The following is a 27,597-nucleotide window of genomic DNA, read 5'->3' on the forward strand; positions in this document are numbered from 1 at the left end:
TGTGACTTGGGCCCGTGATTTCTGCACAACCGAGTGCATGAGGCTCTCGTCCTCCTGCTGTCTTGAGACAAATAATCTGCGCCTTAACTCCAGGACCATCACATTTTCTCCAAACAGGCCCTCTAGGTGTGTCACGATTTGCTCCAGTGTGGCCTGGTCCTCTTCTGGCAAAGCCATTACCGCTTGTTGTGCACAGTAAGAGGCGAGTTTTTTGGCCAGACTTCAGGAGGTACATAAATGGCCTACACCTATAGCAAGGGCATTATCCAACTTTAGTAAAAGCTGAAAAGTTTGTTTATATCTACAGCTGCCCCTTATCTGCACAGGCAGTTTTTTTGGTAAAGGTGAACTAACCATTTAAGGAGGGACAAGGGACAAAGGAATTTTGTTCCAGAAGGGCAACAGTTCCTCAAAACGAGCTTACAAATTTGTTTACATTTAAGCTATGTTTAAGCTGCTAAAAAGTAAAAAAAAAATACCTGGTTTTAATCCAGTTACTCCTTTTCCAACACTTTCAATTATTCCAGCTCCCTCATGGCCTAAAATAACAGGATAATTCAACCCGGGAAATTCACCATGGATTGCATGGTCATCTGTCCGACATATTCCAGTGCTTACCATCTAAGCATAATAGAAACCAAAAATAAACAAAAATATAGGATTTAGAAAGAAATTACAAAAAAACTTTGATTACCAAATGAATGTATGCATATACAGTGGGGCAAAAAAAGTATTTAGTCAGTCACCAATTGTGCAAGTTCTCCCACTTAAAAAAATGAGAAAGGCCTGTAATTGTCATCATAGGTATACCTCAACTATGAGAGACAGAATGTGGAAACAAATCCAGACAATCACATTGTCTGATTTTTGAAAGAATTTATTTGCAAATTATGGTGGAATATAAGTATTCGTCACCTACAAACAAGCAAGATTTCTGCCTCTCACAGACCTGTATCTTCTTCTTTAAGAGGCTCCTCTGTCCTCCACTCATTGCCTGTATTAATGTCACCTGTTTGAACTTGTTATCAGTATAAAAGACACCTGTCCACAACCTCAAACAGTCACACTCCAAGCTCCACTATGGTGAAGAAAATTTTAGACCTGCACCAGGCTGGGAAGACTGAATCTGCAATAGGCAAGCAGCTTGGTGTGAAGAAATCAACTGTGGGAGCAATAATTAGAAAATGGAAGACATACAAGACCGCTGATAATCTCCCTCGAACTGGGGCTCCACGCAAGATCTCACCCCGTGGGGTCAAAATGATCACAAGAACGGTGAGCAAAAATCCCAGAACCACACGGGGGGGACCTAGTGAATGACCTGCAGAGAGCTGGAACCAACGTAACAAATGTTACCATCAGTACCACACTACGCCGCCAGTGACTCAGTTCCTGCAGTGCCAGACGTGCCCCCCTGCTTAAGCCAGTACATGTCCAGGCCCATCTGAGGTTTGCTAGAGAGCATTTGGATGATCCAGAAGAGGATTGGGAGAATGTCATATGATCAGATGAAACCAAAGTAGAACTGTTTTGGTAGAAACACAATTCGTCGTGTTTGGAGGAGAGAGAATGCTGAGTTGCAACCAAAGAACACCATACCTATTGTGAAGTATGGGGGTGGCAACATCATGCTTTGGGGCTGTTTCTCTGCAAAGGGAACAGGACGACTGATCCGTGTACATGAAAGAATGAATGGGGCCATGTATCGTGAAATTTTGAGTGCAAACCTCCTCCCATCAGCAAGGGCATTGAAGATGAAACGTGACTGGGTCTTTCAGCATGACAATGATCCCAAACACACTGCCCGGGCAATGAAGGAGTGGCTTCGTAAGAAGCATTTCAAGGTCCTGGAGTGGCCTAGCCAGTTTCCAGATCTCAACCCCATAGAAAACCTTTGGAGGGAGTTGAAAGTCCATGTTGCCTAGTGACAGCCCCAAACAATCACTGCTCTAGAGGAGATCTGCATGGAGGAATGGGCCAACATACCAGCAACAGTGTGTGACAACCATGTGAAGACTTACAGAAAACATTTGACCTTTGTAATTGCCAACAAAGGATATATAACAAAGTATTGAGATGATCTTTTGATATTAACCAAATACTTATTTTCCACCATAATTTGCAAATAAATTCTTTCAAAAATCAGACAATGTGATTATCTGGATTTGTTTCCACATTTTGTCTCTCATAGTTGAGGTATAACTATGATGACAATTACAGGCCTCTCTCATCTTTTTAAGTGGGAGAACTTGCACAATTGGTGGCTGACTAAATACTTTTTTGCCCCACTGTACATTTCTAAAAATCTTAGCTAACATCAGAATTACTACAGAATAATTTCTGTGGATGAAAATAATTTATGAGCAAAAATTGGATCGCTTTGGGGCTCATTTAAAAGGCGATGAGATGGTCTCAATACTGTTAAAAAAAAACAAAAACCAAACATTCCACATTATTTATCTCGAAAGTAGATCATGGTCTTTCAACTGAGAAAGACAGAGGAGTGGGTGATAAAGAAATCATGAACTTGGACAAAAGGAAAGATACTGAGTGGGATGGTGACCTCTTATATGGAAAAGAATCAGGAGCGTTCTGGGGGAAGATAAAAGTAGCCATGTCCCACACCCCACCTTCCACTGGCAAATCAGAGTACAACGTTGTATTTTAGCAGTTGTGGTTGGATACTGGTTCAAAATAGGGAGCGCACTGCACAGGAAGTCCAGGGATGGTAATAGAAGGTCCAGCTACAAATCTTACTACATGTTTTCAGCACTAAAAACAAATCACTAGATAAATATGGATAACAGATTAAAAAATTTTTAAAAAAGATAAAACTTTACCTTAATCCGAACTTCTTCTGCTTTTGGTGGTTGCACTTCAATCTCCTCAATTGACAGTGGCTGATTTGGGGCCCAAGCCACAGCCGCTTTGCATTTTATAACCTATAAACAAAACATACATTCAACTAATGAGAGCAGTACAGGTGCTGTTTTATGGTACTACAAGAAATTGGTGAGTTTATTTGCTACAATGATGGAAAGAGCTACTGTATTTTTCGCTACATAAGACGCACCTGACCATAAGACGCACCTAGGTTTTAGAGGAGGAAAGCAAGAAAAAAAATATTCTGACCCATACAGAAGACCTGAAATAAACTCCATATTGAAGACAACCAGCACTAAGTTAATACTTCCAGGTTAAGTTAAAATATTATCAGGGTGTTTGAGCTATTAGAAACTTTGGTTAAATCATGGTTAAAACTATTTTTAAATTACAAAAAACAATTACCATGAACTTTACATACTCATACAGCATATGACTTTCATTAATGCAGAAACGACTTGGGGATGGCTGCGATTGGTGGAAGCGGACTCTCACATCATGACCCCTCTTTGGACTAGCGGCGCCATGATTGGAGGCGGCACGGCATTGCGGAGGGGCTGTCTTTTGGTTAGCTGGAGGAGTGAGAAACCGTGTGTGTAACCAGTTGTGGAAAAGTGGGGGCAGCCCGAGTCGGTGGTGTGTCCCGTGTGTGTGTGCATGGCACGGGGGGGGGGGGGTCCTGGTCAATATTCCCTCCATAAGAAGCACAGACATTCCCCCCTCCCCCATTTTTTAGGGGGAAAAAGTGCGTTTTATGGAGCGAAAAATACAACCCTTTTGTTGTCGTAGCCACCATTTTTGTTTTTAACACATACTAAAATGATTTTATAGACTAAAGGCACTTACAGCATTATGAATAGCCTGACAGTGACGGCCTTGTAGAATAAAATTGTTGTTGCTATTTTTTTTGTCACGCGATTCTTAAGCTTCTGTTCATAAAATCTATATTTTCGGTAAAAATCACACTCAAAATAGTTTTCGTTTATGGGGTTATGTCAAGCAAATAGATACCAATTTTATCAACCTGATACCTGTTAAACAGCAGAAAACTACTGTATCTTAAATTGCCCACTGGCGGCACTTTAAAAGTTTAGCGTTAACCAGGGCTTTTTTTTCTCACACATTAGGTGCAGGAACTCCCCTTTTCCAAGTCACCCCTTTTCCCCGCCCCTACCCACCTCCGAGCACCGTCCCTTGGTTCCATCCCCTACCCACCTCCCAGTACCGCCCCTTTTAGACAATACAGAACCAAGTATCATTTTGTGGTGCTAAGTAATTTGTATGGAATTTGGTAATGATATCAAGAAAAGCAGTAAAATAGATCCCCTTCAGCCAGCAACAATAGATACCCCTAACAACAATGTACCACCCACAACAAAATCCCCCCCCCCCCCAGCAACAATAGACTCCCGGAAGCATGAACAGATCTCTGCTCAGCCAGCATTAATAGACTCTCTGGCAGCCATCAACAATAGACTGCTCCCCCAACAGTAGATCTCCTTCAGCAACAACTGACCCCCCAGCAAAATAAGACCCACCCCTAGCAACAATAGGTCCCCCACCAGCAACAATAGACCTCCTCAGCAACAATAGACCCCCCTGCAAAAATAGATCCCAGTGAGCATCAATACCCTGCAGCACACCCCAGCACCCCTTGCTATTACATACAGTCAGTCCAGGAGGTGCCGGAACTGTGTTCCCCTGCGTTTCCGCTGAAAAAAAGCCCTGGCGTTAACCATGAATGATAGCCCTAGAACTATTACCTTCACTGCAGTGTGCGCACCAGTACCTAATATGTATAGAGCAATAATCATTTTCATATGCAAACCCAGCAGATGCAGGCATTTGTACTCATGTGTAGGTGTAAGTTTGATTAAACTTTATTCTTCAAAACATTTTTAACTCAATGTTAATGCTATCACATTGGGCTGACAAGCCCACTATGTGATATCATAGTGCAGATGATCATTTAATTTTAAAGAGACATCAGGGGTTTATTAGACCCCTAATGCCACCTCTGCACTCAGTTAAAGTTGATTGAGCACAGACTGCGCTCAATCAGCTTCAGTTGGGGATTGTCAACTCTGAACCCAGAAGTGCCCATAGCTGTGCACGTCTGGATTCATATTACTTAGGGGAGATCAGATAATGGATGCTCTCTGATCTTCCACTATTCTCCCTCTTAATATCCACCGTGGAGGTGCCACGCAATCCCATGGGACAGGTAAGCCAGGGACACATGGTAAGTGTTTGTTTACATGGTGGCGCTTTTGCTGTTACAATAGTTAAGATGGTGGTGGCATAAGGGTCACAGGGAAACTAACTTGACCTTAGATTCAGGGTGAAATTGAGATATAAACAGTCAAAATAATAATGGAGACATTACATTAGTTGTTTAAATGTAAATAATTTTGTGCCAACTAAAGTCATACTTTTTAGTTAATAATATAATAATATATTTACCCCACAGCTTCTCCAAGGCCTGGTACACACCTATGCAGGTTGCAGTTGATGCATATTTCAGGTGTATTTTGCATTTTTCAATACATGTTTTTGATCCATTGAGGTCTATGGAACCAAAAACACAGCTTGCTGGTCCCTGGCCCTTTCCTTAAAATTCAAAGATTTGAACGTGACCTATAGGAAACCATGTTAAATGGACTGTAGTGTGTTTCTGAAAAACTGAAAACGTACTAAGAAATGCATAGGTGTGAACCAGGCTTCAGATGGCGTCTGGGTTCCATAGCAATGATGGGTCACAGTTACAAAATTGATGGAAAGCTACGTTGCTCCAATTTCTCCCCTCCTTCTCGATCATCCGGTTGCTGTCAGGTGCTTACCCGGGAGCGTGTTCTTGCTCCACAGACCTGCTGTCAAAGGAGTGGATGAGCCGCACACTAATGACATCACTTATGTGAAAAGAATTAGCAATTTTATTCCAATGACAGAGGTACACAGGATGTCATCCCACCTAGAGATTCACATCCCAATGGATTGCATTTTGAATGTGATGTGGCATATTATTATGAATGATCGAGGATCAGAGGGTTGAGCTGGAGGAAGCACAGGGATAGTGATGTTAGTAGGGGTTAGTAGGGGTGGGGAGAGAGAGAGAAGAAGAGGGGGGGGGGGTTTAATAAAAGTAGAGAATCAGAATCTGGTGTAGCTGTGCATAGAAACCATCAGCATATAACTTCAGCTTGTTCAATTAAACTTTGACAATAAAACCTGGAAGCTAAATGGTCCCTCTGCAGAGCTGCACCAGATTTTACACTCCCCAGCTTTATTAAATCCCCCAAAGTGTATCTTCCTGTTATCCCATACTTTCCATCTACTGGCCATCTATTCTTTTTGACTTGCATATTTATTTGTATTTTAAGGGATTTTTTTAGGCACTAAACATTGTTGTTTTTAGCTTCACCCCACTACAGTATATTTAATTTCTGAATAATGGTCTTTTGGTTTTTCTCCTAAAACTGATCACTTCAATACCAGGCCTATTTCAGACATTTGTTGTTTACAAGTTAAAATCAGTATTTTTTGCTAGAAAATAATTTAGAACCCCCAAGCATTATATATATATATTTTTTTAGCAGATACCCTAGAGAATAAAATGGCGATCATTGCAATATTTTATGTCACATCATATTTGTGCAGCGGTCTTATAAACACTTTTTTTGGAAAAAATAAAATTTTTGAATTAAAGAAATAGAAATCAGTAAAGGTAACCCAATTTTTTTGTATAATGTGAAAGATGATGTTACGCCAAGTAAATAGATACCTAACATGTCATGCTTTAAAATTGTGCACGCTCGTGGAATGGCGACAAACTGCGGTACTTAAAAATCTCCAAAGGCAACACTTTAAAAAAATATACAGGTTACCTGTTTAAAGTTACATATCTAGTGCTAGAATTATTGCAATCGCGGCGATACCTCACATGTGTGGTTTGAACACCGTTTACATATGTGGGCGCGACTTACATAAGCACTTGCTTCTGCACGGGGCGCTTTAAATTTTTTTCTTATTTATTTAACTTTTCATTATTATTTTTTTACACTGTCCCTTTAAAAAAAAATGTATCACTTTTATTCCTATTACAAGAGATGCAAACATCCCTTGTAATAGAAATAAGCATGACAGGGCCTCTTTATTGCGAGATCTGGGATCAAAAAGACCCCAAATCTCACATTTACACTTAAAAGCAAAAAAAATAAAAAAAAGTAATTATGCCTTTAAGAGATGAAAAGAATCATCCCTTTAAGACTGGAATGCTGAAGTGACATCGGACTTCGCTCCATTGCTCCAAGGCCATAGAGCCGAGTGGGTGCTATCTCGCCATTACTGGGCTTCTTGCCCCACTACGAAGAGCATCGGACCAGCTCTGGGATAACCGAAAGCCCAGAGATGACCGGGAGGGGGCTGGTGGGGGGGCACCTCTCCCGCTGCCTCTAAAAATCGCCCACAGTATAAAAAAGTACCAGGGATACCGGGCTGCTAAAGTTCTGATTCCAGGTCATTTACAGTAGGCGGTGGAGTAATACAGCTGCCCACCGGAGGCTCTCTTCTGCTTTCATGGGACAGGAGAACAGTGGCCAGTCGGTGGCTGCTGAGCAGACAAATTTTAAAAAAGTCAACAATTTATAAACAATTCCTTGACTCAAAAAGAGAATTGCTTGCCTCAACCCCCAACCTCCAACATTCTTAGGAGCCACAAGTGATGCTCTGTGCTTCCTGGCAGAGTGGGGAGCTCAAAATCTTGTCAGACCACAATCCAGTCTGTTAGAAGAGCGCATTATCATGAGCTTGACCTACCAACAATAGGGCACTATTTTTTACCCTAATACCAAAGACGGGGCACTGTTAACATTGATGCCAGAAAAATGTTCTATTTAGATTTCTAGCTATAGTCCGGCCCCCTAAAGTCTGAAGGACAGTAAACTGGCCCTTTGTTTAGAAAGCTTGGAGACCCCTGCTCTAATGCCATAAGCTACGCACACCTATGGTAAGAAGAATACACACCATCCCAGTCTGCAATAGACAGAGTTATGATACAAATGTCATTTTAACTGCAAGAAGAGAACTGCCCAGTTTAGTTAGCAGAATACAGGACAGTAAAAATTAACCCCTTAAAGTGATTGTAAAAATTAGTTTATTTTTTTTGTTTTTGTTTTTTAAATAACAAACATGTCATACTTGCCTCTTCTGTGTAATAATTTTGCACAGAGCAACCTCGATCCTCCTCTTCTCAGAGGATGCAGAGAATGCATTAAGTCAGGGGTGTCCAAACTTTTTTCAAAGAGGGCCAGATTTGATGAAGTGAACATGCGTGAGGGCCGACTATTTTACCTGCCATTCTTTGAACCATTAAAATGAAATGCAAATGAACTATTTTATGCAAAGTTTATTGTAAACGGCATACTTTTCATTTCGACACATGGATGACAAATCTAAACAGGTGTTAAATCACTCTGCCTTTCATATCTGAAGGCCAGATGAAAAAAAATCAAGGAAGCTGGAACATTGTAAAGTACATTACATAATATTGGTAGAAAAGGTTGTCTGTCAACTTTTAAGTTAAAAAAATATGAACAGGAACATACAACCAAGTATACATGTTGTGTCCAAATATATTAATACCTGATTTAGATCAACTGACATTAACTGAGATTTTACAATGTTTTCATCTCAATTGAAAAAAAACTTGCCTGCACACTGCTGTGTGTGGTGAAGTGCCTAAGGATGAGCTTGGGCGTGTTATTTGTATATACTGTATATATATATATATATATATATATATATATATATATATCTTTTGTGGCCCCCAATGAATCCCTGAGCGCCGCAAAGGATGAGCTTGGGCGTGTTAATTGGATATATATCTTTTGTGGCCCCAACGAATCCCTGAGTGCCGCTTGGGACTAAAGATGAGCTCGGGCGTGTTTACAACTCCATGTGCCCAAGCCTGCTGGGAAGCTGACAGCGTGAAGCGCCAATCACAGGCACTGAGACATTTCCCAATCTCTGCAGCTGCGGACTGGGAAATATCTCAGTGTTTGTGATTAGTGCTGTCAGCTTCCCAGGGATTCGTTGGGGGCCACAAAAGATATATATATATATATATCCAAATTACCAGTGGGGCTGTATTAAAACGGAACATGGGCCGCAATTGGCCTGCGGACCAGACTTTGGACATGCCTGCAGGGCTGGCACAAGGATTTTTGACACCCTAGGCGAAACCTCATTTTGCCGCCCTCCCCTGACTTCACCCTTTTTGCCCTGCCCATGTATACCTCACCTTTCTAATTAAGCACCCATAAAATGCAGCCCACCAGCGCCCATCGAATGCAGCCTCACCAGCACCCATCAAATGCAGCCTCACCGGCGCCCATAAAATGCAGCCCACCAGCGCCCATCAAATGCAGCCTCACAAGCGCCCATCAAATGCAGCCTCACCAGCGCCCATGAAATGCAGCCTCACCAGCGCCCATGAAATGCAGCCTCACCAGTGCCCATCAATGCAATCTACCAGCGCCCATCAAATGCAGCCTCAACGGCGCCAATTAATGCAGCCCACCAGCACCCATCAAATGCAGCCTCACCAGCGCCCATCAAATGCAGCCTCACCAGCGCCCATAAAATGCAGCCCACCAGCGCCCATCAAATGCAGCCTCACAAGCGCCCATCAAATGCAGCCTCAAGAGCGCCCATCAAATGCAGCCTCACCAGTGCCCATCAATGCAGCCTTACAAGCACCCATCAAATGCAGCCTCACCAGTGCCCATCAATGAATGTTTGCTTGCTTCCGTTCATTCGGGAGTCGGGACACAAACAGTCCTCCATCAGGCGCTGCGCCTCTGACACTATTTGTCAACTGAGCGGTGGCTGTCTGCTGATGCTGAGACTTAGCTGCTTGCTACAGAGAGAAGAGAGTAGGAACACCAGTGCCCGGGAGCCCTAGGCAGCAGGGCGCCCTAGGCGGCTGCCTAGTTTGCCTAGTGGTAGCACCGGCCCTGCATGCCTGCATTAAGTTAAAAAAACCTTCAAGCTTTATAACCAATTTAGGGCTCTGTGTTTTTGAATTGAAACTCATTCATGTAATTTTTACAAATAAATTTCAATCTTTTTTAATCTGCAGATTTTGCAGTAAAATAATACCCGGGAATTCATCCAAAAAAGGTTTTTGTTCAAGTGCCTCCTGTTATAGGTTGACAACTCTCTGTTCCTGTCTCCCAGTTGTGCTCCTGCATTGTCACCCTGTCATATGTAATTGTGATAGAGACTACAAATGGCTATTGGAGTGTGTGTGGACAGGTCATGGCTGCAAAGATAATACAGGAGATCAGCAGTATGAATGTGAATGTGGCATTGCCTGCATATTTACCACATATTCACAGAAAACCTTTACACCGATGTAAAGTGGTGAATCTGCATTTTAGATTTTACATTTTAAAGTGCGAGAAATGAAGGAAAGTGTCCATTTGGCATACTATAGTAATATAATCCTTGTATCCCGTAATTACTGCACAATAAACTTTCAGTGTAATTAAAACTAAAAAGATATGTAAGGAATTGAATGAAGAGGCATAACAGGTTCTGATCATATATATAGGTGTGTGTTGTTGGACAATTTCCAGGAACAGATAGGTATTTCCAAATCCCTGGTAATGAATAAAAAGAGAAGGTAGGAGAGAGACGCTGCTCCCACAAGGATAATGGGATTTTGGTTCTGATGATATATTAACCAGCCTTCTTGTAAGCAAATAAGCAATTTTTGTGATAAGCCATAAATGTAAATTTTGTGTAATCTGTATTTTTGCATGCAATGCATACAATATTCAATATTAAAAACCTTTGTTTCTAACTACTAGCCCTACAGTCTCAGAATGGAAAAAAGAGGCGAACGACATTATGGAGGCAGAATGTTGGATACTTGATGTTAAAAATAAACATGAACAAAATTTAAAGATATCTGGGCGGGTTGGATGTACCATTCCTACGAAATACTAGACAATTGATACCTTGTCTGGAACAGCTAATCCCTTGAAAGGGTTATTTTTCTCACATTAGTCGACTCATGACTGGTTTTTGCTTTATTTTGCAGGGATAGTGTAATGCATGTGTAGTCAATGTCAACTAGTTTGTCATTATGAATATAACTGGATTCCCCAGAATGTTATAAATAAAGCAACAAATCTTAGAAGCATATACTAAAGCTAAAAATCAAGTCTATTACCTTTCCTGCAGTACTCATTGTTCAAATGCTCTCTTCTTGTCAGCTACAGAAATGTTAATCCAACTTATTATGGGTGCATTGTAAAAGCTGTTTTATAAGGACATCCCCAGTTAATACATGCAAAAACTTGCTACTTACTGTATTGCAAATTTTCCTTATTTGCAAAGAAGACTTTGGATTTTGCAGATAAATATGTACACATTACACAAAACATGCAGACTGGAGTATATTAATTTATCTGATCAGATATTTGTTTCAAAGTTAGAAAGCTTTTCTTGATAAGTATATAATTGAGTAACCAGTCACCCAAAAATAAAAAGCAATACAGATCTGGGTAGTTGTAGCTGTAACATTTAAACCAAATTATAACACTGTCATACTACATTTTAGAACAGACATCATAGGAGTTACTAATGTGAAATAAGCTAAAGTATAGTTTGTTTCAAACAACAAATTGCATGATGGGAAATAAAGAAAGCAAAATTCTCCTGCGCTATTAAATATTTGAAGTAAACTTAAGTAAAGCAAATGACTCAATAGCATCATTGTGCCGAACACAGCCCACAATCACAGCATATTACATTTGCTTGGAGTACCTTGGAACCACCATTTTAATATTGTAGTCAATCAACAAATGATCTAATACTAGTGTTGAGGGTGCTCAGTTCAGTACTTCTTATTTTTCATCTGGAGCTTATTAACACAAATCTATTAAATGACTAAGCCCTGTTTTTTGGCACTCAATCAAGCTCATCTGCAACATGGATTCCCAGTAGTTTACAGGAAAATGAAATGGACCAAAAATAAGGGTAAAGGACAGAACATGTGCTCCTCTTGGAGAAGTTAGAACCTGCCTATCATTTTGTGTTCATTTCTTGGAGCACCTTAGATGAAGATTACATGTGCAGGCATAATCTGACCTTCAATAAAGGTTTTTCTGGTCATGTTCATGCTCAAACTAAATCAGCCTTCCTGTCTTATCATGGTAGCACAAAAAGTGGGGAGAAAACACCTTAAGGCTCTGGGTTATCATGAAGAGAACAATAGCAATTTTAAAAAGGTTTTTATAACTTTTGGATTGATCTTTCGCCTCTTCAATTTTTTACAGCACCCTGTAGAGAAAGGTCAGCTGGAGGGGGATCAAGGCAAATGTACTAGAATCTTTAAACTTAAAATTGTTTATTTTGAACATACACCTAATTATTCCATCATGTGCTTTTCACAGACATAGAGTCCTGAAATTTGGCTGTTTTACGAGCTGGTGGCATTGTGGTCCCTCTGGGCCTTCTACTCAATTGGTGGAGGTGTGAGCTCTAAAAAGGGCCAAGTGTCTAAGGAGCTACCTAGTATTCATCAGTGCACCCGCAAGGGCTGAAGGGGCTTTGCTGCAGGACAGCTCCCAGGTTGTGGTTACCAATGCAGATAGCAGCTGAACAGAGTAAGAATCAGAACTCTGTACCAAATCAATAAGCAATCTTATGAGGGCAGGACAAAGTTTAGGGCAAGCAGCAAACATGCAGGGTTAGACACCGGGTTAAGGTTGATAACTCAAGAGACAGGAACATGGAAACTTGGACACTGCAAATCAAGAATATAAAGACAATGGGGGACATGGAGGTCACTCGAGGCAAAGAGTGGAAGGGTTACTAGAGACAGTGGGATCACATGAGTGTACAGAGGTCAAAGGGAGCAGTGAGATGCCAGGATCACAATAACACAGATTGAAGGTCGCTTGCAACACTGGGATGCTGGAAATACAGAAATAACAGAATCACTGGAGGCAGTGAGGTGCAGGAATTGCTGGAGGTACTGGGATCACAGGAAATAGAAGCTGTAATTCAGGTTCTCTGAGAAGTCAGGGTCGCTTGGAAATATTGGTACTACTGCCTGTGGCTAGGAACACAACTGTTGCTCAGGTCCAGATTGCCTTCTGAGCACAGTTTAAATAAAGAGGTATACTAGAAACCTGGACAGGAAGTGGGCATTTAGCAAGCTATACTAATTATCAGGTGAGATGGAGATGTGGCAAAACCTATAGCTTCCAGTCCTGTACAGTCTGTGCAGTCCTGTGAGGTAAGGCTGAACCATATGTTTGTACGACTACAAGTAAAAATTTAGACAAGCATATTTGTGGAGCTACAAGTTGTAGAACAGCATTGCTGCTGATCTGTGAAACCACAAATAACAGCTCAGCTGCAAAGCTGATCTGTGACAGCCCCCCTCCCCCATCACTTAATGCCCCTCCCTGGAGGGGGTCCTCAGCTGAGGGGCACTAACATTATAGTGGAATTCATTAAAAAAAACATACTTTGCTGCAGAAAAATGGCCTTCCTACTAATTCAAAAAACAGCAAAATTAGTTATTAGGTGTTTTCAAGTCTTTTTTTAAGAAGACGATTATTTTACTCCTGCAGCCCATCAGAGTACCCGTCACCAGTGCATCAGAGTACCCGAGTACCTGTCACAACCCATGAGAGTAAACATCACAGGCGCATCAGAGTACCCGAGTACCTGTCACAACCCATGAGAATACCCGTCACAGGCGCATCAGAGTACCCGAGTACCTGTCACAACCCATCAGAGTACCCGAGTACCTGTCACCAGCCCGTCACCAGCCCATCAGAGCAGGGCCATCTTAATAACATCATGGGCCCCTGGGCAAAGTAATGCTATGGAGCCCCTACAAGCCTGCCCAATTTACACACCTGCTCCTAAGAATTAAAGTACAATATTTTCTACTTTCTGCTATGAAACATATCAAATTAAAAAATAGTAAAACATGTCTTCATAAATGTAGGCCAAAATGTATTCTGCTACATGTCTTTGGTATTAAAAATCCCAATAAGTGTATATTGATTGGTTTGTGTGACAGTTATAGCGTCTACAAACTATGGGATATATATATACTACAATTTATGCAGCTATAGATTCTATACTGTTAATGGTAGTGGTCAGCGACTTAAAGTGGCACTGTGATTGGCTTTCATGCAATCTGGTGCTAACAGACCCTCGCAGGGAGGTACACTAACTAACTGACACCGACATAACTAATGACACTAATACAGTGATCAGCTATAATACTATAAACTGACACTGTAGTAATGACACTAGCTGGGAAGAGGTTGACATCAAGGGGTTAACTGTGTGCCTATCAAATGTAATACGTGCTGCTTTTATGAACAGATTTGGCTGCTTTTTATCCCTGAACTCAGAGTTGATTTCAGGGAGAAGCCAAATCACTATGTACAGAGTTTTGTGTGTTTGTAAACACAGAACTCTGTGCTGTGATTGGACACAGCTGATCATCAGGTTTCTGCCAAAATCATTGGTTGAAACCTGTTGATTAACTTGTGCTGTGTCCAATCACAGCACTGGTTGGCTGGGGGCATGCATGCATGCCCCAAAAACTCAGAAGACAGGTGGCAATGTACGGGTATGTTGTCTGGTTTGTCTGTGCTGCCCACCTTCAATAAAACTACTGTGGGCGGGTGGCAAGTGGTTAAGGCATATTCACACCAGAATACCTTGTCTCTGGTATGTCCAGCTCACACCGCTGCATTCACACCACTGCGTTCATAGCACTGTGGCCAATTGAGCTTTTTTGTTAAAAAAAAAAAAAGCACAGCATGTTGCATGCATAAGCCCTTAGGCCCCTTTCACACTTGTGCGACTTGTCCTGTGATCTGGAACTGCTAAGTCGCATGACAGATCATATCCCATGATTTCCAATGAGTACCATTCATATCTGTGCGACTTCAAAGTAGTCCCTGCACTACTTTGGTCCGACTTTGATGCGACTTAACGTCAATAGACACAGGCAGCAGCTGGGGGTGTACACATGCTGCAGCCACAATGCTTTACTTCATGACTGCGGCAAGAATGATATCCCCAGTTGCATTTGGCGGGCATTACCACTCACCAAATGCAACCCAATCAAATAAATGGGGCCGTGCTGCAACTTCCCCACAACCGTGTGCAATGCACATGATTGTGGTGGGGGTGATGCAGCATTTAGGGGGTTAAAACAGGTGGTGAGGAGGCAACATATCACCTCACCGCCTGCCAAACACCTCTGAAAAGCAATATTTGTGTGTATTGCTTCTCAGAGGAGTTGCAGTGTTTTGCAGTCAGAGACTTAGAATAGGAGAGGTGAGGGATATACATATGCATTTGGCAAATTGAAGGTGGGGTTTCAAACATACACATGTGCACAGGCACACATGCGCACGTATGTGCACAGGCACACACACACATATGTACACACACACATATATGTACATAGGCACGCACACATGCACATATGTACACACACACACATACATATGTACACAGGCACACACACAGGTACACAGACACACACAGGTACACAGGCCCGCACACACATGTACACAGGCACACACACGTACACACACAAGTGCACAGGCACACACACACATGTACACACACATGTACACAGGCACACACACATGTACACAGGCACACACACACACGTACACACACAAGTGCACAGGCACACACACACATGTACACACATATGTACACAGGCACACACACACGTACACACACATGTACACAGGCACACACACGTGCACACACATGTACACAGGCACACACACACATACAAATGCACACACACATGTACACAGGCACCCCCCCACCCCCGTTACTTGTAGAACAGCTCTTACTTGTTAGGTGGTGTTCCTGGTCCCAGCTCTTGTGCAACACACACGAGGGGTGCACATGCAGGAATTTACCAGAGATGACAGCAAAGAGCCCGATGTCAGCTCAGTGACACTCACACACATTCTGAAAGCCAGCGCAGCCACAGAGCTCTCCTGCACCTGCCCCTGCCTTCTCTGATCCCCGCCAGACAGCCGGGCCCTTCTAGATGCTCGGGCCCCTTACTAGTGTATGGGCAGTGTACCCCCTGATGGCGGCTCTGCCTGCCAGACTGCACTGCCCAGGGGTGCCCGCTCAGTAAGATGGCCCTGCATCAGAGTACCCGAGTACCTGTCACCAGCCCTCAGAGTACCTGAGTACCTGTCTCCAGCCTATCAGAGTACCTGATTACCTATCTGCAGCCCATCAGATTACTCGAGTACCTGTCACCAGCCCATCAGAGTACCCAAGTACCTGTCACCAGCCCATAAGAGCTCCAGAGTACCTGTCACCAGCCCACAAAAGTACCCGAGTACCTATCTGCAGCCCATCAGAGTACCCGAGTAACTGTCACCAGTCCATCAGAGCACCCAAGTACCCATCACCAGCCTTTTAGAGTACCCAAGTACCTGTCACAAGCCCATCAGAGTACCTGAGTACCTATCTGCAGCCCATGCCTCATAGAATATACGTTGGGGTGTTTGCTTTCCAAAATGGAGTCATTTTGTGGGTAATTCCACTGTCCTGGTGCTCCATGACCTTCAAAAGTGTGATAGGTAGGAATGAAATTAGATGTGTAATTTATGCTCCTAGAACGCCTGAAGGTACTACTTCAATGTTGGACCCCTCTGTGGCCAGGCTGTGTAAAAGTCTCACACATGCAGTATCGCCATACTCAGGAGGAGTAGCAGAATGTATTTTTGGGGGTAATTTTTGCTATGTACATGCTGTGTGTTAGAAATATCATATAAATTGACAACTTTGAAGTTTTCTTTTTCTTTCCACGTTTTCCGAAGACTTGTGGGGGAAAAAAATGAACTGTTCAAATAACTTATTATGCCTCATATAATATAGAATATACTTTGGGGTCATTTTGTATGTAATTCAATTGTCCTGGTGCTCCAGGGCCTTCAAAAGTGTAATAGATTGTTAGGAAATTTTATGTGTAATTTATGCTCCTAGAATGCCTGATGGTGCTCCCTGCATGTTGGTTGGACCTCTCTATGTGGCCAGTCTGTGTAAAAGCCTCACACATGTGGTATCATCATATTCTGGAGGAGTAGCAGAATATATTTTGGGGTGTAATTCTTGCTATGTACATGCTATGTGTTAGAAATATCTTATAAATTGACGATACTTTGTGTAAAGAAAAATATGTTTTAATTTTCTTTCCACGTCTTTCAAAGACTTGTGGAAAAAAATGAACCGTTCAAAAGACTCATATTGCCTCATAGAATATAGGTTGGGGTGTTTGCTCTCCAAAATGGGGTAATTTTGTGGGTAATTCTATTGTTCTGGTGCTCCAGGGCCAGGCTGTGAAAAAGTCACACACACATGGTATCGCCATACATGGAAGGAGTAGCAGAATGTATTTTGGGGTGTAATTGGAAGTATGCATATGCTGTGTGTGAGAAATAACTTGTTATTATGACAATTGTGTGTAAAAAAATTAACAAATAATAATTTCTTCATTTTCCCAAGAATTGTGGGAAAAAATTACAACTTCAAAAAACTCGCCATGCCTCCTACTAAATACCTTGGACTGTCTACTTTTTAAAAAGGGGTATTTGTACTTTCCTGACATTTCAGGGCCTCAGTACACCAGGTGTGATAAATTTTCAATGATTGGCACCATACCTTGTAGACTCTAACTTTCACACAGACCAAATAATATACACTTTTTTGGGGGTATTTTTACCAAAGATATGTAGCAGTATAAATGTTGGCCCAAATTTATGAACCAAAATTACTTATTTGCAAAATGTTATCATAGAAACTAAAAAAAGGTGTTTTTTATTTTCAAAATTTTTCGTTCGTTTTTTCACTTATGTCGCAAAAAACAAAAAACCCAGTGTTAATTAAATACAAAGAAGGGGTAGACACTTTATAAATTCAAAATATTGGAAATATGCTACATAGGTTGCCGGTCATAACGGGGAGCGGTATTTTCTACCAAATATTAGAGACAAAGAAGGGGTAGACAGGCAGCCCATGTAGAAAGGGGGGAGTGCCACATCTGATAATTATATCAAGAAATGCAAAAGAGTTTCCCTAAGTGGACTTTTAAGGCACTCAAGATAGTAAGGCAATATACAAAAGTATATATAAAAAGTTACATAAATTTTATTGAAAAACTTTAAAAACAATTGCAACAAGGCATTGATTAATCCATACAAAACATGTGTAGTGTTATAAACAAGCATATAACAAATTCTCCTTACACCCAACACGTTTCGATATATGTGTCTAGTCCTTCTTCAGGGGTGTGGAGATTTAGGAGAACTTTATCTAAAATGAAGTTAAATGTACAAAAATCAGTTTAAAGCAGACCCAAGGCATAAGGTTCAGAAACAGTCATTAGATTCAGACATTATATTTATCACTTACATATAGTTGATTGATGGAGTGGTTTGACAATGATCAGTTGATTTCCATAGGAGCTTGCAATTGGAATGGCATCAAGGTTTTAGACTGGTAATGGAGCAATCATAAGCTCGAAAAATATATGTGCAGATGATTTGTGCGGAAAAAAGTTTGAACAGAGGATGGGGGAGGGAAAAGTCCCTCATGCACTCCACTGAAGCGGTCTGGCCAAAGGAATATACTGAGGCAAGAGAGGAATCCCTGGGAGTAAAAAAGAATGTAGAGATAAGAGTAATAAGTGGTACAATTAAGGATAAGGGATGTAGTTCAAATTGATATGTTTATTTGTACCTAAATAATACAATCAGTTTAATGAAGGAAAAATGAGGGGCAGCAAATATAGTCTGCAAAGAAAGAGAGGAGGAGTATTGATGAGTAGTGTGTAGTATATGGGTTATATTTATGTTAATTTAGTAAGGAGGTTAAATAATCTGTCTATATTTCTATATGAAATAGAAGTAGAAATATATATATATATATATATATATATATATATATATATATAATATATTTCATATTTTATATGAAGAAAGTGTATTGCCATCTATAGGCCAGCATAGCAATATTGGTGTAATTCATATAGAAAAATAGTATAAATATAGAGTCACAATGGTATCAAAATAGATAAGGTAGAAAAACAGCTGTATCTATGGACAGAAAATTCAATGTCTGTCATTAGAGTAGAGGCAGATAGGAATTTAAACTTATTTAAGAGGTATATGCTGAGCAGGAAATATATTGAAGGGATTAAAAGTTAAAATAAAGATGAGTAAAGAAACAAAAGAAACATTTCTTGGTATAAGTATAGGCATGTATTAGAAGCTTTAAGTAATATTAAATAGTGTATGACAAAAAAGTACCTGTATCAATAGAGAGCTCAAAAAGACCAACCGTACAGCCCAAATCCAGTAAGATAATGCCTGGTTTGGGAGCGGTATGGTCTGGATATTTAAGACGTGTTTAATCCCAGTCAGCTGGAGCAATGATAGCTCACAGCTGATGTCTGGGATGGTTGTCAGGGAGACCTGTATAGCTGCCCCCTGGACTGAGTGTGCACGGCGATGCCCCCACCGCGCATGCGCGAACGTTGGCACATCGGAGCGGCGTCACGCACACCCGGTCCACCGACACAGGAAGCCATCTCGGCGGACTGCGCATGTCCGCCAGAGAGGCAAGATGGAGGATGTGGGCGGAAGATGTACTACGTCCATCATCTTCCAAGAAAAGCCGCCCAGCAAAAAGGCTGGGCGGCTTTCCGTGCCGGGCAATTCCCCTGGTCGACCGCTGCCAGGGGAGGATCAAGAGGGGAAGAGCGAAGGGGGGGAGGAGAACGGAACGGGATTAAGAAACAAAAAATGGGCACGAACCGCTGTAAAATAAGTATAAGCAATTATAAAAGTAGAAAAAATATATGAAAATTATTATGAAAAGTCCTTTTGAGCTGAATCCAATTGCATGCCCTGTACATGGGAGAGATATAGATAACCCATCAGAACTTAATGTTAAAAATACATGATTGAATAACACAAAATTGACATAAATTCCACATTCCTTGGAATCACATCGCATGATGGTATCCACAAAAGCATTGCAGTCTAGAACAAACAAACCAGTTTTACATTCCTCTATAAATTTTTCAGCCAAAAACAAATGAAAGTAAATTACACTACAATAACTATAAAAATAAAGAAACAGGGAGAGGTCCTGTTACCAAAAATTATAGAGATAGAACTCATCTTTTTTTGGTAAAAAGATTTGTTCAATGTAACATCTATCAAAGATGGATGGGGGTGAATGGTGGGGTTATCTCTCCATTCCCCCAGTTGAGAACCCCTCAAGATATGGCTTGAAGGATATGGTGTCATTCAAGCCAGGGGGCAAGGTAGCTTTTAGAGAATAGATCCATTTGACTTCCATCTGGAGGAGGGTCTTGTTCCAGTCCCCCCCCCCCCGGATTGGGGTGTATCCTGTCAAGGATTAAAAATTTAATCCTAGGGAAATTTCCACCGTGCACGATGGTGACATGGCGTCCAAGGGGGAGGTCTGGATCACAAGTTTGCATGCTGGTAATATGCCTGTAGGCCCTCCTCCAGAATTCCAATTTGGTTTTTCCAATGTAGAAGCAGCTGCAACTACACTGGAGCATAAGATAACTCCGGGAGTTTTGCAATTGGCAAAGTGTTTTGGGTAAAACACCTTGCCATTAGGTAAGATTAGATTTTTTTGAGTTAACATGTACTTGCAATAGTGACAGGCACCGCACATGTAGGTGCCTCTCACTTTGCAATGTGTCCTACTATATTCTCCTTTAAATTCGCTGCTAACAATTCTGTCACCAATAGAAGAGGCTCTTCTAAAAGTAAATAAAGGTTTATCGGGGACAAAATGACCTATAGTTGGATCTAGGGTCAACATGTGCCAATATTTTTCAACGATAGTCCTGACTTGATGTTGTTATTGGTTAAAGGTGGTAATAATTCTTAGTGGGTTAGTATCTGTACGTTCAGTGTTATGGAACAAGGTGTTTCTTGGATTCATTAACACTTGTTTGTAAGATCTTTTGAGACAGGTGTGTGAATAGCCCCTGGCAAGTAATCTAGTACGTAATTTTGCAGCTTCTCTTATGAAATGTTCCTCATCAGTACAATTACGTTTAATTCTCAAGTATTGAGAATATGGAATCAATATGGAGTTAATTAAGGATTGTGGATGGTGACTAGTGGCGTGTAGTATTGTATTTTCTGCAGTATCTTTCCTGTACAATTTAGTGGAGAGTTTCCCTTGTTTGTTTCGGTATATTTCTAGGTCAAGGAATGTAATGGACTCTCTATCATAGGACATAGTGAAATTGAGATTAAAGTTATTTTTGTTCATTTGTAAGAGACATTCGTCAAGCATGTAGGGGGGACCATCCCAGAAAATTAGCATATCATCAATGTAGCGGAGCCATCCCACAATGTGGCTAGTGTAAACCGATAAATCTTCATCAGTTAGAAACATCTGTTCCCACTCCCCCAGGTACAGGTTAGCATACGATGGGGCACAGCATGTCCCCATCGCAACTCCCTGCACCTGGAGGTAGTGGGAACCATTGAAGGTGAAGACGTTATGTTTGAGAATGTATTCAAGCAATGCAAGAATAAATTCATTGTATGCTGGATCATTGGCAGTGTTTCGTTGAAGAATATGTTTTATGGCTGCCAGGCCTTTGTCATGTGGGATTGAGCTATAAAGTGTTTTCACGTCTATTGTGACGAATAAGATTTGGTCAGAAATGTTTAGTTCTTCTAAAATTTGTAATAGATGGACAGTATCTCTTACATGAGATGGCAAGACAGATACATGAGGTCTGAGGTATTCATCTACCAATTTGCTGGCATTGTCACTAATGGAATTGATTCCCGAGATAATCGGTCTGCCCAGTGGATTAAGAGGATTTTTATTAATTTTTGGTAATGCATAGAAGGTGGGGACCTTGGGGAAGTTATTTCTAACAAAATTCCATGTTTGTTTGGTGATAGTATTGTTAAGAAAAGCCGAATCAATCAAAGTGTAAAAATCTTTGCTGTATTTCTCAACAATGCTGGCTGGGATTCTGCGATACCGGTCAGGGTTGTTGAGAATTTTTCTACACATATTTAAGTAGTCTTCATTGTTTAGAATAACGACGTTGCCGCCCTTGTCTGAAGGTTTAATGGTAATTTGTTTGTTATTTGTTAGTGAATTAAGCGCATCGTATTCCCTTTTATTAAGGTTAGGAGACCCTTTGGTTTTTAATTTTAGTTTTTCCAAGTCATTGTTGACTAATTTTAAAAAGGCCGCAGCATTAGGGCTAGTGCTTGGAGGTGGGCATAGGTCGGATTTCTTCTTAAGTATGGATTTGGAAGGATTCGCTTTGGAATACAAATCTTGTTGTTCCACGGCTTGTAGAATTTGGGATAGATCTATAGAAACAATTAGAACTGTTGTGTCACTTTCTTTAAGGAGAGAAATTAATTGATAATGTGCCTGATTTTCTTGGGGAGTATAATTTCTGGTACCCTGTTGTTTGTGATAGAGTTTTTTTAGGATTATTTTGCGAACATATAGTTGGAGGTCTTTGTAGAATTCAAACTTATCTAAATTGTGACTGGGGCAAAAGTTTAGTCCCTTTTTCAGAATGGATTCTTCTTCTTTGGAAAGGGTATATGCGGATAGGTTAATCACATTTAGATCTGAATTAGGTAGTGTTGGAATCTCTTGTTGGGGAGCTACAATGTGAGTTGAGTATATGTATTGAGATTCGGAGGGACTGGTTTGATACCTGCTAGAATCTGATCTAAAAAAGATGGATCTTGTTGTCCTGGTTCCAACATGGTGGATGCTTGTGAGGTGGTGGGGTATGAGGTGGGTTGTGATGGTATTCTAGGTGTGGAAGAGTTGAGAGGTGACTCGAAAGATGCCGAGTTTGGGTGAGTGAATTTGAGTGTAGTATCAGAAGCTTGCTTTTTAGCTTTTTGGTCATGTGTTGGATCGCCATGAAACTGGCTTTTTGTGCCTAATGTTGCTTTGGATTTTGAGTGATTTGTGAGATTGGGGTGCATAGTGGGTTGTTTGGAACTCGCTTGTGTTCCTGTGTTTAAATTTTCCCTGTGATTGTATTTTTGTTGGTTCCATTTGTAGGCTTTGCCAGTTTCAAATGCGCTTTTATCTCGCATTAGCTTTTGTTTTTTTTTTTTTTAGGAGAATTTCTCTATTAAATGTCTCCAGATGTAATTTTAATTTTTTCTCTTTAATAGGTATAGATTTATGTGTTTTGAATTTCTGTAGTTGTCCGCATAAGTTTATAATTTCTGAATCTAAATTCTTAGATCTTTTTGTGTATTCCTCTATTAGGGTTTCCATGAGTTTGAGTGAGCATGTGTGGAGGATCCCTTCCCAAGTTTCTTTGAAGTCTTTGTCCAGATCGTCTAAGGTGGGGAAAATCTGGACGCGGAGCGAGCCCAAATGGGTTAATGTTATGGTTAATATAGTTTCGGAAGGACTCTATATGCCAGAACATTAAAGATTTTTTCTCTAAGGTTTTAGTTTATAAAAAAGAGACAAAATTTTGGATTCAGTCTGTTCATTCTCACCAAATTTTTGTAAGTCCCTGCATGAGGGCGTTCCAATCCTCACCTACAAAATTCTTTTCCATGTCCATATTTTTTTGTTAACAGGCCTCGATATTGAAATAAACAAAAAAGGGGATACTAAACGGCTTGTCAGATTTTTAAATACATAACTTCCTTTATGCAAAGAGAAAAATTATTTTAAAAGATTCAAAGAAAGAATTTTTGATATACATGTATACACATGCGTATATATGGAGAAAAATGATATATGCAGAATCAAAAAAAAAAAAAAATATATATATATATATATATATATATATATATATATATATATATGTTACATGAGTTAATAGTCAAGGCGCATGCGTGCACATGTACATCTACAATTATAAATTCAAAATATTGGAAATATGCTACATAGGTTGCCGGTCATAGCGGGGAGCGGTATTTTCTACCAAATATTAGAGACAAAGAAGGGGTAGACAGGCAGCCCATGTAGAAAGGGGGGAGTGCCACATCCGATAATTATATCAAGAAATGCAAAAGAGTTCCCCTAAGTGGACTTTTAAGGCTCTCTAGATAGTAGGGCAATATACAAAGGTATATATAAAAAGTTACATAAATTTTATTGAAAAACTTTAAAAACAATTGCAACAAGGCATTGATTAATCCATACAAAACATGTGTAGTGTTATAAAGAAGCATATAACAAATTCTCCTTACACCCAACGCGTTTCGATATATGTGTCTAGTCCTTCTTCAGGGGTGTGGAGATTTAGGAGAACTTTATCTAAAATGAAGTTAAAGTGGTGTTCCAGCCGCAATTATACTTTTTAAATAAAAATACCCCTATAATACACAAGCTTAATGTATTCTAGTAAAGTTAGTCTGTAAACTAAGGTCTGTTTTGTTAGTTTATAGCAGTAGTTTGTTATTTTATAAACTTACAGCAGGCCGTGGCCATCTTAAGTGTGGGCATCTGAAGCCAGATTGTATTTCTTCCTGGATCTCATCCTTGCAGATCTCGCACATGCTCAGTGCAGCACAAGCAGTGTAATAGGTTTCAGGTCAGGTTTCCATAGCAATGGCAGTTTCAGAGGAAGTTTCCGCCCCTTCCCAGAAGGCATTGCTAACAGGAAATGATGCGATGGGCCGCGGCCAGGGAGGAGGAAGTGAAAAATGAATACAGCAGATATAAAGTAGGTGCTGAGAAAAAAAATTTAAAAATATCCAATTTGTTTACAGTGCACAGTTTAGTAAGGGATGCTGAAGAGTTGTAAAAGTGGGTGGAACTCCACTTTAAATGTACAAAAATCAGTTTAAAGCAGACCCAAGGCATAAGGTTCAACAGTTCTAACAGTCGTTAGATTCAGACATTATATTTATCACTTACATATAGTTGATTGATGGAGTGGTTTGACAATGATCAGTTGATTTCCATAGGAGCTTGCAATTGGAATGGCATCAAGTTTTTAGACTGGTGATGGAGCAATCATAAGCTCGAAAAATATATGTGCAGATGATTTGTGCGGAAAAAAGTTTGAACAGAGGATGGGGGAGGGAAAAGTCCCTCATGCACTCCCCGAAGCGGTCTGGCCAAAGGAATATACTGAGGCAAGAGAGGAATCCCTGGGAGTAAAAAAGAAGGAGAAGAATGACCAAGAACAACCCTCTCTACCCCCTATGGAGACTGCACCATCCCTTCAAAAAAGCAGGCCCCCAAAAAAGAAAAATAGAAACACCCAACAATTCTGTGAGGTTGTTCAAAATCTTAGGAGAGGGACCAGGGCAAACATTACATGTTCATCAAAAATGAACTTCCAAGATTCTCCTGGTTCCAGAAGGAGGTGCAGCGATGGACAGCACTGGAATGGGGTTTAGGTTACCCTTTGTTCCCAAAGACGTCATGGACATCATTGAGGACTCTCATGCCAAAGTGGGAGGATGGCATGATCTGGGACTTTATGCATGTCCCCAAACCCGGTTTCTGGACATTCAGCAAAAATGGTGTTTGGGCGGGGCTATCTATAAGGATTGGTTGGTAATCGTCAAGGCCAGAAGGCCAACCAGAAGCCACTCCGCTGCTGTCAGGGGAGCTGACAGCAGCATCAAGAGGTTGCCAAACCCACATATGTACTTGTAAAAGGGGCTGATTTGGGCAGTTCAGGCTGGTGTAGCAGGGGTGGACAGCAAGTGCGCTGCAGCAGAGGGCCTGCTATACCTTGATTCATTTCTTACGGACTAGGCCGGCTCAGCACACTAATCTACTTCCAGTGTTGTGTTCCTCAAGAAGATCCTTGGGTTAGGCCTAGTGTTGTGTTGCATTGCTGTTATGGAGGGGCTCCTCCTTCAGAGACTCCATGTAAAACGTTTTTCTGCCAGCAGGATTATAACCCCCTATAACAGAATGTAGAGGTAGTTCAGATTAGTGTGAAGATGTATTTTCTTGTGTTTTTGAAGGATCATTTTGGCTGGCTGTTCTCCTGCCTTGTTATGGACTTTTGGGACTGTTCCTGTTATCCTCACAGTGGTGCTGGAAGGGCTTCCTGTTAGGAGGAGGTGCTCTGGTAACTGTGTACATATGTTGGCGTATGATTATTTTCTTTACTAGCTTCAGGGACCTGTAGTCAGGATGTACATATATATATATATTGTGTAAGGTTTTGAAGAAATGTAAATACTCAATTTTTAATACCATGTATTTATTTGTACATATCCCCATCCAAATTTGTTCCCTTTCCCCCTCCTCCTTTTTATTATGGGATGCCCTTTTTGCTCCTGGATGCAGAAATCATTGTTTTTCAGATTTTTTTTTCCCAGCCAATGGGGACATGGTTGATTTTTAGAGGGAGGTGGGGGTAGCACCCTCTAGTGTGTGCTACTAGAGTTAAGAGTAGGTAAAAACATATTCTGGCTAGGAATAACTTGAGTCACTGAATTGGGTCAGGGTTACTAGAGGCCAGGGCTGGATGACTCATCATGGCAGCTCTCTGGTGCCTCCCTCTGGTATTTGGATTATGTATGAATTATGTATGTATTATGAATATTGGAGTATGTTTTAGAACTATAGGGCAGGGGTGAGAAGGAGCTGCCATGAATATTTATGGGGCCTAAGCCAATCCCCAGATGTGGGCTGGCAGGGAATTGAGACAACCCCATAAATAGAAATGGGCCATGCTAGCAGGGGAGTCCAGTGGAAGACAGATAAGAAGTACTGAGGAGACGCTGTGGGAAGGAGCAAGGAGAGACAGTGAGTAGATCAGCACGGTACAGGAACAAGAGAAGGGGAAAGACTGTCAGATGTCACAGTGCTTTCTTGAAGACCGCGTAATGCCAAGTCTTCAGCTAACCTTGCCCTGGGAGATCTCCATGTGTGTGTGCCAGTCAGGCAGGACTGGGCAGAAAGTCAGTCAGGAGGACTGGAAGGAAGATCAGCCAGTCGTGGCAGACAGGTGGGCTGGCATTTCTGCAAGCAAGTCGAGCTGGGATCAGTGGCCACAGGGAAGCAGAAGGAAAAATGTCACTCACATTGTACTCCCTTTGTCAAGGGACTGAGAGTTCCTGCCTGTAATGGGCCTCTGCTGAATTAGCAATATCTTGCTAGTTCCCACAGCAGTGAGCAGCAGGCGCTTTACAGTGGAAACCAACTTTGTTCAGGTGGAAGGTAGTAGAGGACTTTTTGTAAATAGGGAGGACGTTTTCCCTGGTTAAGTGTTTTGGACATTTTCAAGTTGGGCACCCATAATTCCCTAACCCTATCCAAGTTATCATCTCCTAATAAAAACAACAACAAAAAAAAAGCCAATGACTGTTTTCTCAGTTGGAAATGCTATGTGATTGGCTGTGCAGTAGTGGGGACCCAGGACATTAGCGACTCCTACAGGGTAGTGCTACATATAGATATAAAAAACAATATAAATATATTTTTTCCCTTTTTTATAAAGCCGCGTACACACGAACGGAATGTCCAACAGAAAAAGTCAGACGGAAGCTTTTCATAGTCTATTCCGATCGTGTTTAGGCCTCATCAGAGTTTTTTTTCGAAAATTCTGACGGACCTAGAAATAGAACATGTTCTAAATAT

At 41.1% G+C, this 27,597-nt stretch overlaps 1 protein-coding gene across 1 annotated transcript in view; it reads right to left on the reverse strand.

Moving 5' to 3' along the window:
* Positions 1-11,238, reverse strand: part of LOC141110140 (alcohol dehydrogenase 1-like) — a 72,860-nt gene extending 61,622 nt beyond the window's left edge. The window contains exons 1-3 of the mRNA XM_073601358.1: positions 11,120-11,238; positions 2,841-2,942; positions 480-621 (exon numbers count right to left, since the gene is read on the reverse strand). Of these exons, the coding sequence (XP_073457459.1) occupies positions 480-621; positions 2,841-2,942; positions 11,120-11,137 (262 nt within the window). The 5' untranslated portion in view covers positions 11,138-11,238. The remainder of the gene's footprint in view (positions 1-479; positions 622-2,840; positions 2,943-11,119) is intronic.
* Positions 11,239-27,597: the final 16,359 nt, after the last annotated feature.

The sequence above is a fragment of the Aquarana catesbeiana genome, linkage group LG01, assembly GCF_042186555.1.
Source record: "Aquarana catesbeiana isolate 2022-GZ linkage group LG01, ASM4218655v1, whole genome shotgun sequence".
In the NCBI taxonomy this organism is placed as follows: Eukaryota; Metazoa; Chordata; class Amphibia; order Anura; family Ranidae; genus Aquarana; species Aquarana catesbeiana.